The sequence below is a fragment of the Dasypus novemcinctus genome, chromosome 19 (genome assembly GCF_030445035.2).
Source record: "Dasypus novemcinctus isolate mDasNov1 chromosome 19, mDasNov1.1.hap2, whole genome shotgun sequence".
Classification (NCBI taxonomy): Eukaryota; Metazoa; Chordata; class Mammalia; order Cingulata; family Dasypodidae; genus Dasypus; species Dasypus novemcinctus.
In genome coordinates this window covers 19187873-19200143 of record NC_080691.1, presented here as the reverse complement: position 1 = coordinate 19200143, position 12271 = coordinate 19187873, and the positions used below count along the sequence as shown (strand labels likewise).

The following is a 12271-nucleotide window of genomic DNA, read 5'->3' as shown; positions in this document are numbered from 1 at the left end:
TGTTTGTGGCATGAACAAGAAAAAAAATCATAAGCTCGGGAGGGCTCTCCCTGCCGGGGTAGGTTGAATGCTGGGCTGGACCCCAGAACCCATTCCTCGCAGTCCCCCCGCTCCCCGGCAATGCCGGGAACACCTCTGGATCACGTGCCCCAGCAGGGCGCGGCTTCCTGTGACTCCGCCTCGCAGACCAACCCTCACCCATCCCCTAGCCTCGCGATCACTGACGGCTGTGGTATTTTGGCCCGCGGGCGGAGCCGTAGCCACAGTCTCCTCGGGCGTCCGTAGCCCCGGAGCGAGGTGTTTCGCGCCAGGGGCCAGGTCCAAGATGTCGGAGAAGGAAGCCAGGGAGAGCTCAGGTTCCCCGCCGGCCGGCGCAGTGACAGTCAGCGACATCCAGGAGTTGATGCGGCGCAAGGACGAGATCGAGGCGCAGATCAAGGCCAATTATGACGTGTTGGAGAGCGTGAGTGGGGGCCCCGGGTTCCCTGCCCGACGTGAGGGACTCCCTGGTTTTTCTGGCTGGGTCCCCCCAACCCGGCGGCCTGGGAGGCTGGGGGCGGCCTCTGCTTGGGCTCTAATCAGTAGAGCTCTCCCTCGCTGAGAGGGCCAGGGCGCCACAATTGCGGCCTCTGTCGGCAGCAGGCAGTACAGACAAGTAAAAATAAAAGTACTAATAACATATGGCAGGTGTCTATTGAGACTTTACTGCATGTTAGGCGCTGTTTAAAGTGCTTTACGTTTGTTCGCTCATTTAATGCTCTCAATAACCCTTGGAAGTAGTTACTACTATTTCCCTCATTTTAGGGTTGAGGATATTCAGCTAGGAGTTGCAGAGACAGGGTGATAATTATCACTCTCAGCAGCCCTTGTTGAACTGTGTTGACCGGGGTTCATGTGCTTTGTTTCTACTTTACACCAGGGCTTCTTAAACATTAATGTGCATACGAATAACTTGGGGGGGGGTTCTTATTAAAATATGGATTCTGACTCAGAAGTTCTGTGTTGGCTGCCTAGTTCTAGCAAACTTTTAAGTGATGCTCATATGCTGCTGGTCTAAGGATTGCGCTTTGAGTAGAAAGGATTTATGTGTCCTGTATTCACCTCATAGGTAATCCTAGTTATCCTTAAACAGTGGACGAAACGGAGACCCAGAATGGGCTAAATGCTTGCTTGGAGTCATGACTCTAGGATGTGGCAGTGGTGGGGCTGGTGCTCAGGTGTGTGTGGTTTGAAAGCCGACAGTTTTTCTTCTGTCACTGTGTAAAACCACACGTGAGTTTGTAGAGAGAGTAAATACTTCCTGTACAGGCAGGATGGAATGTACTTTAGGTGATGGGAGTAAGATAAAGTAGCATTTAGAGGCCTAAATATCCTTTTATTGGATGCTGACTGTATGCACTGCTATTCCCTTGATATTTTTCTTTAGCTGACCCACTTTTTTACTTAAATGAAGTTTATTTTAGAAGGAAACTCTTGGGGAGTGGTTGTGGCTCAAGTGGTCAAGTGCCTGCTTCCCACATGGGAAGTCCAAGGTTTGGTTCCCAGTGCTTCCTTCAAAAAACAACAACAAACAAAAAACCTTGGGAGAGCCTATGTGGCTCAGTGTTGAGCGCTGGCTTCCCACATATGAGGTTCAGTCCCTGGCCCTGATACCTCAAAGAGAAAAAAAAGGAAACTCTTTTAAAATATATGTGTAGTGTATGGAAAATCAGAATCTCTTAAACATAAAGTAAAAATGTACACAAAGGTAATGCAAAATGTTAGTTGCCTTTTAGCTAGCTATTATTGCTTGCAGAAGACTTAAGCCCTACCCTCTTCTTTTTAAAAAGAGAGTTAAAACACTCTTAGAAGAAAATATAGGAGTAAACCTTCCCGATGTTAGGTTTGTCAAAGCCTTCTTAGCACAAGCTGCAAAAGAAAAATACATAAGTTGGACTTTGTCAAAATTAAAAGCTGTTCTTTAGAGGACACTATCAAAGTGAAAAGGCAACCCACAGAATGGGATAAAATATTTGCAAATCATATCTGATAAGGGACTTGTATTCAGACTGTATACAGAGCTCTTACAACTCAATAATATAAAGATAAATTAAAGCTCTTACAACTCAAACTCAATAATAGATAAACCAATTGCATCGACAGAAGTTGGACTAGACATTTCTCCAAAGAGGAGACACAAATGACTGATAAACATATGAAAAGATGCTCAGCTTCATTAGCCACTAGGAGATGCAAATCAAGATCACAATGAGATTTTTGGGGTGATGATAATCATTTGGAGACAAACGAAGTAGTAGTCGTACAACATTGTGACTATACCAAATGTAACTGACTTGTGCACTTTAAAATGGTTAATTTTATGTTATTGAGTTTTGCCTCAAAAAAACATACACAATGAAGTACCAGTTCACAGTCACTAGGGAGGCTAAAATTTAAAAAGACAGTAACGAGTTTGAGGAGGTGGTGGAGAAATTGAAAATATCGTACATTGCTGCTGGGGATGTAAAATGGTACAGCCTCTTTGGAAAACAGCTGCTTTGGCAGTTCCTCAAAATGTGACTTCCCATATGTTTTATTTATTTTTTAATCACAAAAGACTTTATTATTAGTTTTCTGAATAGTCAGTATTTGTTTAGATTTACCCATTAATCTCTCCATCCTCAGTGATCTTTGGTCCTTTTTGCATGGTTTTCATTCCATATGGAATCTTTTTATTTTTTTCTGCATGAAGTTCTCCCTTTAGTGTTTCTATTAGTGCAGGCCTTCAGTCACTTTTTGTTTGTCTAAAACTTTATATTCCCTTTATTTTTTTAGGGTATTTTCACTCTAAGTAGAACTGTGGATTTCAACATTTCTGTTGAAAAGCCAGTTATCAATATTCTTGGGTTTTTTTGAAGGAGATTATCTTTTTCTGAATGCTTTTAAGATTTTTCTGTCTTCTGTTTTTAGCAGTTTGAATATATTGGGTCTAGATGTGGCCTTTATGTCAATTCTGATTGAATTTCATAGCATTTCTTAACTCAGTAAGCTTGATGTCATCTAATAGTTTTGGAAAATTTATGACCTGTCTTCCTTTTAATTAAATGCTTCTGTTTCCTTTTATCTCTTTTCCCTGAATTTATAATTACATATAGTTGTCATTTTAAACATCAAACATATTTCTTACACATTTCTGCATTTTCAGTCCTTTTCTTCACTGTGTGTTTTCCTCTGGACCCATATGTTTTAGTCTTCTACGCTGCTCAGAGCAGATGACAGAAAATGGATTGGCTTTTAACAATGGGAATTTGTTAACTTTTAATGTCTAAATCAAGGCATCATCAAGTCAATACTCTATTCCTGAATACCAGCTGCCAGTGATACTGGACTCCTCTCTCACATGGCAAGGCACATGGTGGCATATGCTGGTCTCTCCCTTCTCTTCTGGGTTTCCTTGCTTTCAGCTTCTTGCTTCCATGACCTTCTCTCTTTGAATTTCATGCTTTTATAAAGGACTTCAGAAAGAGGATTAAGACCCACCCTGGGCCATGCCTTAACTGACGTAAGCTTATGGAATGGTCCTACTCACAATAGGCTTACTACCACAGGAATGGGGTAGCTTTAAGAACATGATTTTCTGGGGTACATGCAGTTCCAAACCACCATACCATTTGACCCAGCAGTTCCACTCTTAGTGATATACCCAAGAGAAATGAAGATACACATCCACCCAAAAACTTATGTACGAATGTTCATGGCAGTATTATTCAAAATAGTTCAAATGTGGAAACAACACATGTCCATCGACTGATGAATGGTAAACAAGACATGATCTATCCATACAATGGCATGTTATTCAGCCATAAAAAGAAATGAAGTGCTGATATGTCTGATACGTGCTACAAAATGGAGGAAGCTTGAAAAAATTGTGCTATGTGAAAAGTCAATCACAAAAGAGCACATATTATTTTATTCCATTTATATGAAATATCTAAAATAGGCAAATCCATAGAGATGAAGTAGATTAGTGGTTGTCAGGGACTGGGGGAAGGGGGAATGCAGAGTGACTGCTAGTGGGTATTGGCTTCTTTTGGGGGTGATGAAAAAGTTCTGAAATTGGGAAGTGGATTTGGCTCAACTGATAGAGTGTCTGCCTGCCATGTGGGAAGTCCAGGGATCAAACCCAGGGCCTCCTGACCAGCACGTGAGCTGGCCCACGTGCAGTGCTGATGTGCACAAGGAGTGCCCTGCCACGTAGAGGTGTCCCCTGTGTAGGGGAGCCCCACGCATAAGGAGTGTGCCCATAAGGAGAGCCGCCCTGTGTGAAAAAAACACAGCCTGCCCAGGAGTGGCGCCGCACCCGGAGAACTAAAGTAGCAAAATGATGCAACAAAAAAAGAGACACAGATTCCCGGTGCCGCTGACAAGAATCCAGGTGGACACAGAAGAACACACACAACGAATGGACACAGAGAGCAGACTATGAGGGAGGGGGGGAGAGAAAGAAAAATCTTAAAAAAAAAAGTACTGAAATTGATTGTGGTGATGGTTGCACATAAATGTGAATACACTAAGACCATTGCACTATACATATTAAATGGATCAATTGCATGGTTTTGTGAATTATATCTTGCTAAAGCTGTTTAAAAGGAAAAAAAGTAAGAAATGGAGGGTGCCAGAGATAGCAAGGTGTTATAAAGACCAACACCAAATTGAGACTTTCTACTTGATTATTGAAGGGTTAAAAATAAGTGGAAAGGAAATAAGCTTTTTAGACTCAGGGGTTCTTCATACCCTGCATGTGAGCCACCAGTGGTATGGGTCCCACAGTTTGGGAAACTGTTTTATCTGGTTTTAAGTCTTTGTGGGAAGGCAGGAGGCTGATAGAGATATTTAAGCCCTGGCACATTTATGCAGTATCCGTAGAGTCCTGGGTTGAGGGAGTATGTGGGACCGCTCTCCCCACCTCAGGAAACAGTAGGTGCAACCCAGAGGCTTCCAGAAAAGGAGAGCAGTAAGTGGACTCCCTCCTCCCTGTGGCTGTGGCCCCTGGACAGCATGTCTGCACTGTGCTAAGCCCTCTACGTAGGCCAGCTCATGAATTCCCATAATGGCAGGAAGAGAGGTGAGTACTATTATTCCCATTTTATAGCTGAGGAAGCTGAGAATTAGAGAGGTGAAGATCTCAGCCAGAGACACAACTCGTACATGGCAGAAATTGAGGTTCAAATCAGAGTCTCACAGTCTGCAAGACCACCCTCCACTATAGGACACGTTTTATTGCTTTTGCACATTCTGTTCTGGTTTATGTAGGAAAACGATGAAACAAATGAATTGTTCTGGGTAGGTAATGCATTGGTCAAAATTCAAAATCTTTAAAAGGATATAAAATGAAAAACCTCCCTCCCTCCCCTGTCTCCAGCCACCCATTTCCTCTCCCCAGAGGCATCTCCTTCCAGAGATGGAAAGTCTGTCTGAAAGCCCTTTTATTTTTAATTAATTAATTATATTTCTCTCCCCCGCCCCCATTGTCTGCTCTTTGTGTCCACTCACTGTGTGTTCTTTTGTGTCTGCTTGTATTCTTGTCAGCAGCACCCAGAATCTGTGTCTCGTTTTGTTGCATCATCTTGCTGCGTCAGCTCTCTGTGTGTGTGGAGCCATTCCTGGGCAGGCTGCGCTTTTTTCGCGCGGGGCGGCTCTCCTTGAGGGGTGCACTCCTTGCGCATGGGTCTCCCCTATGCGGGGGTCACCCCTGCATGGCACGGTACTCCCTGCACGCATCAGCACTGTGCATGGTGAAAGCCCTTTTAGATCTCTCTTTATTTTCAGAAGAACAAGTCCTGCCACAGCTGAATGCTCTTTGGGCTTTTACGCCCCTCTCTCTTCCAAGGCCACCAGCCAGGTGTCAGCTGCTATCATGAAAAGGAGGGTTTGGAGGAGTTGAGGATGAGAGTAGCCTTGGGGGTGATGCTCAAAGGAGTCTTTGGTTTTATCTGCACTGTTCTAACTTCAGAAAGGGAGAATGTATTCATGTATTACTTGTGTTATTAGAAGTTAAAACAATGACGCCACCCCCGAGGGTGGCTGTGGGGTGATGTGGGGGCAGCACGGGTCCTTGGAAGTGATCAGTCTATGGCAGGGACTGTTATAGTTGTCATTATTACCGCAGAGGAAAAGGGTCTGTGGAAAGGGATCTTGAGGACTTTGTATCTGAGAAATCTTGTTAATCACATTCTTTTCCTTCAGCAAAAAGGAGTTGGGATGAACGAGCCCCTGGTGGACTGCGAGGGCTACCCCCGGGCAGACGTGGACCTGTATCAAGTCCGCACCGCCAGGCACAACATCGTCTGTGAGTGACCTTGCAGTGGGGGGTGTTAAAGGCACACAGATTGAGTCGCTAATATTCGATGGGATCTGCACAACTCTCGTCTGCCTTGGAAGAATTAGGACTTAGGAAGAAAGTGGCCTGTTTCTTACACCCAGCCAGCTTCACTCATTTGCATGTCCACCACACGTGCCCCTGTGTGCATTGCAATTTTTTTCTTAAAGTAACTTAATTGATATATAGGTATATGTATCAATTATATATATATATATACATCAAAGCAATTTTATTGAGATCTGTTTACATATCATACAATCCGTCTAAAGTGTACATTTGGTGGCTTTTGGTATAATCACAGAGTTGTACATTTATCATTGCATTTAATATTATATTAGAGCATTTTCATCACTCCAAAAAGTAAAACCCACTACTCTGTAGCAGTTGCCTCTCAATCCCTCTGTCCCTCCCATGCCATACTGCTGTGCATTGGAATTTGTAGCCCTGAATTCAGCTAGTTGGTGCCTTACTTCTGCTCACCTTTCAGGTCTCAGCCAAAGCAGCACTTCCCTTGGGAAGTCTTCCCCGGGCTCCTCTGCTAGCAAGGTCAGGTCTCCTTGCTGGATAGGCCCTCAGAGCAGTCATTACAAGCTACTGTAATTGCTTGTTCCACATCTGCTTTCCTTGCTAGCCTGTAAGCTTCAGGAGGGTCGGTACTCTCTCTCACTGAAACGTTTGTTCTCTGCGTCTTGCCCACTGTCTGTCATGGAATGAGTGCTCAGTAAATATTCAGTGAGTAAACGGGAGTCTATGTCCTCAGCAGTCATTTCTTGGCCCCTGATATGATGGTTCTTGCCCCAGGCTTGCAGAACGATCACAAGGCAGTGATGAAGCAGGTGGAGGAGGCCTTGCACCAGCTGCACGCTCGGGACAAAGAGAAGCAGGCCCGGGACATGGCTGAAGCCCACAGAGAGGCCATGAGCCGTGGGCTGGGCCCGAGCCTCAGCCCCCCTCAGCCTTTCGCCAAAGTGAACAGCATCAGCGCTGGCTCCCCTGCCAGCATCGCGGTAAGCCAGGGCCTGGCAGACCAGATCTCCGTCCAGAGGCCTCTGTGGGTCAGGTAGCTTTGGGATGGGGGACGGAGGGGATAGGTCCACTCTCTCCATGCTGGTCAGAAGCAGCTCTGAACTCATTTGCTCATTCAGCAAAGTGACCAAGGTCCATTGTGTGCCCAGCTCTGTGCCGGGGGCCCAGACTTTGGAGAGGGGTCAGCCCCTGCTGCCCACTAAACTGGTGGATGAGGGACTTTTTTATGGTGACTACTGGGGCACAAGATAGAAGGTGACAAATGTCCAAAGAGAGAGAAAGGGGCTTTCTCGGGCTCATGTTAGCTTGGCATGACTCAGGAATAACAGCAAATCACCGACTCTTACTGAGCCCTTCCTTTCCACCAGGTGCCCTGCCTCACACATTGTCTCTGGCTTGGTGTGTTTCATTTTATATAACTTTATTGAGCTAGAGTTCATGTTACATGCAGTTCACCCATTTAAGGTGTGCAGTTCAGTGGCTTTTAGTATATTCACAGAGGTGTCTACCTGTCATCCATCATCAGTCAAGTTTAGAACTTTTTCATTACTCTAGAAAGAAACCCTTCCCCCCTTAGTCATCACCTGCAGATTCCTTCCACCCACCACTATCACTAATCTGCTTTCTGTCTCTGTGGATTTGCCTATTCTGGACATTTCATATAAATGGGGTCAAACAATATGTGTTTGATGACTGGCTTCTTTCACTGAGCATAGATTTTAGGATTTATCCAGGTTGTACCATGTATCAGTACTTTATTCCTTTATGGCCAAATAACATTCCACTGTACAAATATGCCACATTTTGTTCATCTCTTCATCTTTGGTGGACATTTGGGTTGTTTCTGGCTATTATGATTAATGTTATGAACACTTGTGTACAGGTTTTTGTGTGGATGTGTATTTACTATATAATCCCACTGCCACCCTTTGATCTAGGTACTAATCTTTATCCCATGTCACCCATCAGGAAAAGCTTCAAAGACATTAAGTAATTAGTTTTAGGATACACAACTCAGAGTGGTAGCACTGGGTCCAGGTCCTACGATCCTCTTTAATGACTGCGTGGCTGTAAGTTACATGTAAACTCAGTTGCATTCACTTCATCTAGTGCATCTAATGCAGTGCTGCTGCCGGCACAAGCTGATATTTGTGGAAAAAGAAGAATGAATGGTATTCTGTGTTCTTAGAGCTAGCACAAGAAGGGTCTCTCTAGTCCTGGGTCAGCCTCGTGCCTCTGGCTGCCTGTTTGGGGATTTCTAGGGTGAACGTTTTATCTTGTCTGGATTTTGACATTTGTATAAATGGACCCAGGTCGAGGCTGAAATGGGGGCACCAGAGCCCTTGTGCTTTCTGTGGGACCTTAACCTAGTAAGGAGATGTTTTCCACGGTGGAGCTACTGGCTTTGGGGAGGGCTGCTGTGGCCGCTGCCCCTGGAGCACAGACCAGCTTGCTTCTTCTTGACCCTGAATCTGGGTCAGGGTCCCAGAGAGCCTCATTTGGCCTCTGCCCACATTTCTCAAGGTCTTTGTGACTGCTATTTAGCAAACACTTGGTTGGATCTGATTACCTGCTACCAGATTTTCCCTAGAAGAAGGAAGTGACCCAGGTCCTCACTGCCCCTTCCTGTATGAGGTGTCCACATCCCTAACCTCTTAGCTGTGTGCCTGCCGTTCTCTGAAGAAAACAAGCTCTTTACCTTGTGTATGGAAAGGTAAAGAACACTAGAAGCACATTTAACCACTACCCTGGTGTAGCAGTTTGATATAGTTATGAATTCCAAAAATATATATTGGATTATGTTTGTAATCTGATCTGTAGCAGGGCAGGATTGAGTTATGAATATGGTGTTGAGTCTCCACCCCTTGGTGGGTGGGGACTTACAAAAAGAAGGCATGGCGAAGAACAGAGTTGAGGGTTTCTGATGTTGGAGTTTGATGCTGAAGACTAAGCTGGAGCCCCTGGATGTAAGCTCACAGAGGAAAGAGAAGCCAGCCCCAGCAAGAAAGGAACCTTGAATTAGGAAAGAAGCAAGACCCTGGAAGGGAGGAACCCAGGAAGCCTGAACCCTCACAGCCATTGGCAGGCAACTTGCTCCAAAGTGAAAATAGACTTTGGTGAGGGAAGTAACTTATGCTTTATGGCCTGTATCTGTAGACTCCTACCCCAAATAAATACCCTTTATAAATTCCAACCAATTTCTGGTATTTTGCATTAGCACTCCTTTGGCTGACTAATATACTTGGTTTTTTGTTTTCTCTTCTTTTTTTAGGGTCTGCAGGTGGATGACGAGATTGTGGAATTTGGCTCTGTAAATACCCAAAACTTCCAGTCGCTGCAAAATATTGGTAGTGTGGTGCAGCACAGTGAGGGGGTGAGTTGGTATCTGGACAGAAACCCCTGGAATTGGTGGGGCCAGGAAAACACTGCCTGGGCCTTTGACTGCTGCCCTGTTGTGCGTTTGCTGGGGCACAGTTCCTGCTCAGAGCCTTTGAGCTTCCTGCTCCCTCTGCCTGTGCTTTCCCTCTCCTATCACCTAACACCAAGGACTCCATCTCAGGGTTGCCTTTCCTAGCCACCCTATCTAAAATATCCCTCTCCTACTTCCTGTCCTCCTCTTCCACTTTCTTTTTCTCCTTAGTACATATGGAATCTAACGTTTATCTTGTGTGTCTACTCATACTAGAATGTAAGCTGTCTGGGACCAGGAATTTTGTGCGTTTTGTCCCAGCACCCTCATTGTCTGGCATAGTAGGTTTTCAGGGAACAGGACAGGGAATCATTATAGCTCTCATGTACTGAGGGCTTCTTGTGCTTCAGGCAACTCTTTTGATATGTGGTCTCATTTAGTCCCTAAAACAACCTTTTGAGATTGAAATTATTGTTCTTTCCCTTTTACCACCAGAAAGGACAAGTAACTGCCTAAGGTCACAAATAAGTGGCAGAGAGGGAATTTGAACCCAGGCTGTTTGCTGTTCTCAGTCAATAATTTCCACTGCCTCTCTCAAACAGCCTGCCTTCAATTTTACTGAGCACCTACTATGTGCCAGGTCCATTGTTAGACACAGAGTCACAGCATATAACAAGACATTTGTGACGCTTGTCTTTGTGGAGCTCGTATTTTTTTCCTTACAGATTATGTAGATATATGCATGTATATTCTGGTAGTGACTTAACAAACTCAAAATTATAGCATAGATGCTGTCTTTTAACTTTACAACACTGAATTAGTTACATGAAAGTACTGTATTTCAAAAAAAATAAACAATGAAGGTAAAGATGCATGTAGAATCGCCAGAGAAATTTTCCTTTGTTCTTTAATTTCACACCTCTTCCTAAATATTAACATGGTGTCCTGGACATTTTTTTGCACATTTACCTGTATATAAATAGTATTATTATTATTATTTTAAAGATTTATTTATTTATTTATCTCCCCACACACACACCCCCGCTCTGGTTGTCTGTTTTCTGTGTCTGTTTGCTGGGTCATCTTCTTTATCCGCTTCTGTTGTTGTCAGCGGCACAGGAATCTGTGTTTCTTTTTGTTGCGTCAGCTCTCTGTGTGTGTGGCACTATTCCTGGGCAGGCTGCACTTTCCTTCACGCTGGGCGGCTCTCCTTACTGGGCGAACTCCTTGTGCGTGGGGCTCCCCTGCGCGGGGACACCCCTGCGTGGCACGGCACTCCTTGCACACATCAGCAGTGCGCATGGGCCAGCTGCACACGGGTCAAGGAGGCCCGGGGTTTGAACCATGGACCTCCCATGTGGTAGACAGACATCCTAACCACTGGGCCAAGTCCAACTCCCATAAATATTATTTGAATAATTTTTTTTACAAAAGGCAGGTGGGGTCATCTGAACCTGAAGTTTTGCAGCTTCCTTAATTTAACTTGTCTGAAAGTTATTCATTCTTTTTAACAGCTATGTAATATTCAGTAATATGGAGATGCCCTTATTTATTCTTTTTAAATGTTTCTTTTTTTTTTTTTTTTTAATTTTATTTTTATTTATTTAATTCCCCTCCCATCCCCCGGTTGTCTGTTTTCTGTGTCTTTTTGCTGCGTCTTGTTTCTTTGTCCGCTTCTGTTGTCATCAGCGGCACGGGAAGTGTGGGCGGCGCCATTCCTCAGCAGGCTGCTCCCTCCTTCGCGCTGGGCGGCTCTCCTTATGGGTGCACTCCTTGCGCGTGGGGCTCCCCTACGCGGGGGACACCCCTGTGTAGCAGGGCACTCCTTGCGCGCATCAGCACTGCGCATGGGCCAGCTCCACACGGGTCAAGGGGGCCCGGGCTTGAACCGCGGACCTCCCATGTGGTAGACGGACGCCCTAACCACTGGGCCAAAGTCCGTTTCCCTTAAATGTTTCTTTTTAATTGTACAAATAATCTGTAATACAGTCTCGTAAAAGATATAATCAGTTCAGATAAAGTAAAAGTCCTCTGATCATCAGTCCAGTTCATATCTCTTCCCCATTTGGTTTGTTTTTCTCCCTGATTGTTTTCTCTGCTGTTAAATACAAATAATATATATCTAGAAATGTGTCGTTTTATTGTGTGCTCCTTGCTTTTTTCTGCTTAGACAGTATAAAATATAGATAGTATTTTGTTACCTTTTTCCATTTAGTGATGTTTCTTGGAGACCTTTTATTTTGACACATACCTCTCACTCTGTTAACTGCTGCACAGAACCCCGCTAAAGGAATGGAGTGTGGTCACTGCCTTATCAGTGGACACTGAGGCCATATCATTAGTCTGTCCTTGTGCATAGCTGCACAGGTGTGGGTGCTTCTAGGCAGATAAAAAAAGTAGACTTGCAGGCTCTTAAGCATATGTACATTTAAAATTTTCATAGATAATTTGAAAAGGCTTTCCTCATTTATACT

The 12271-nt window shown here is 44.5% G+C and overlaps 1 protein-coding gene across 1 annotated transcript in view; it reads left to right on the top strand.

Moving 5' to 3' along the window:
• The first annotated feature begins 201 nt into the window (after positions 1 to 201).
• Positions 202 to 12271, top strand: part of PSMD9 (proteasome 26S subunit, non-ATPase 9) — a 33245-nt gene continuing 21175 nt past the window's right edge. Inside the window, exons 1-4 of the mRNA XM_004451315.4 lie at positions 202 to 463; positions 6226 to 6328; positions 7163 to 7368; positions 9660 to 9761. Coding sequence (XP_004451372.1) covers positions 326 to 463; positions 6226 to 6328; positions 7163 to 7368; positions 9660 to 9761 — 549 coding nt within the window. The 5' untranslated portion in view covers positions 202 to 325. The remainder of the gene's footprint in view (positions 464 to 6225; positions 6329 to 7162; positions 7369 to 9659; positions 9762 to 12271) is intronic.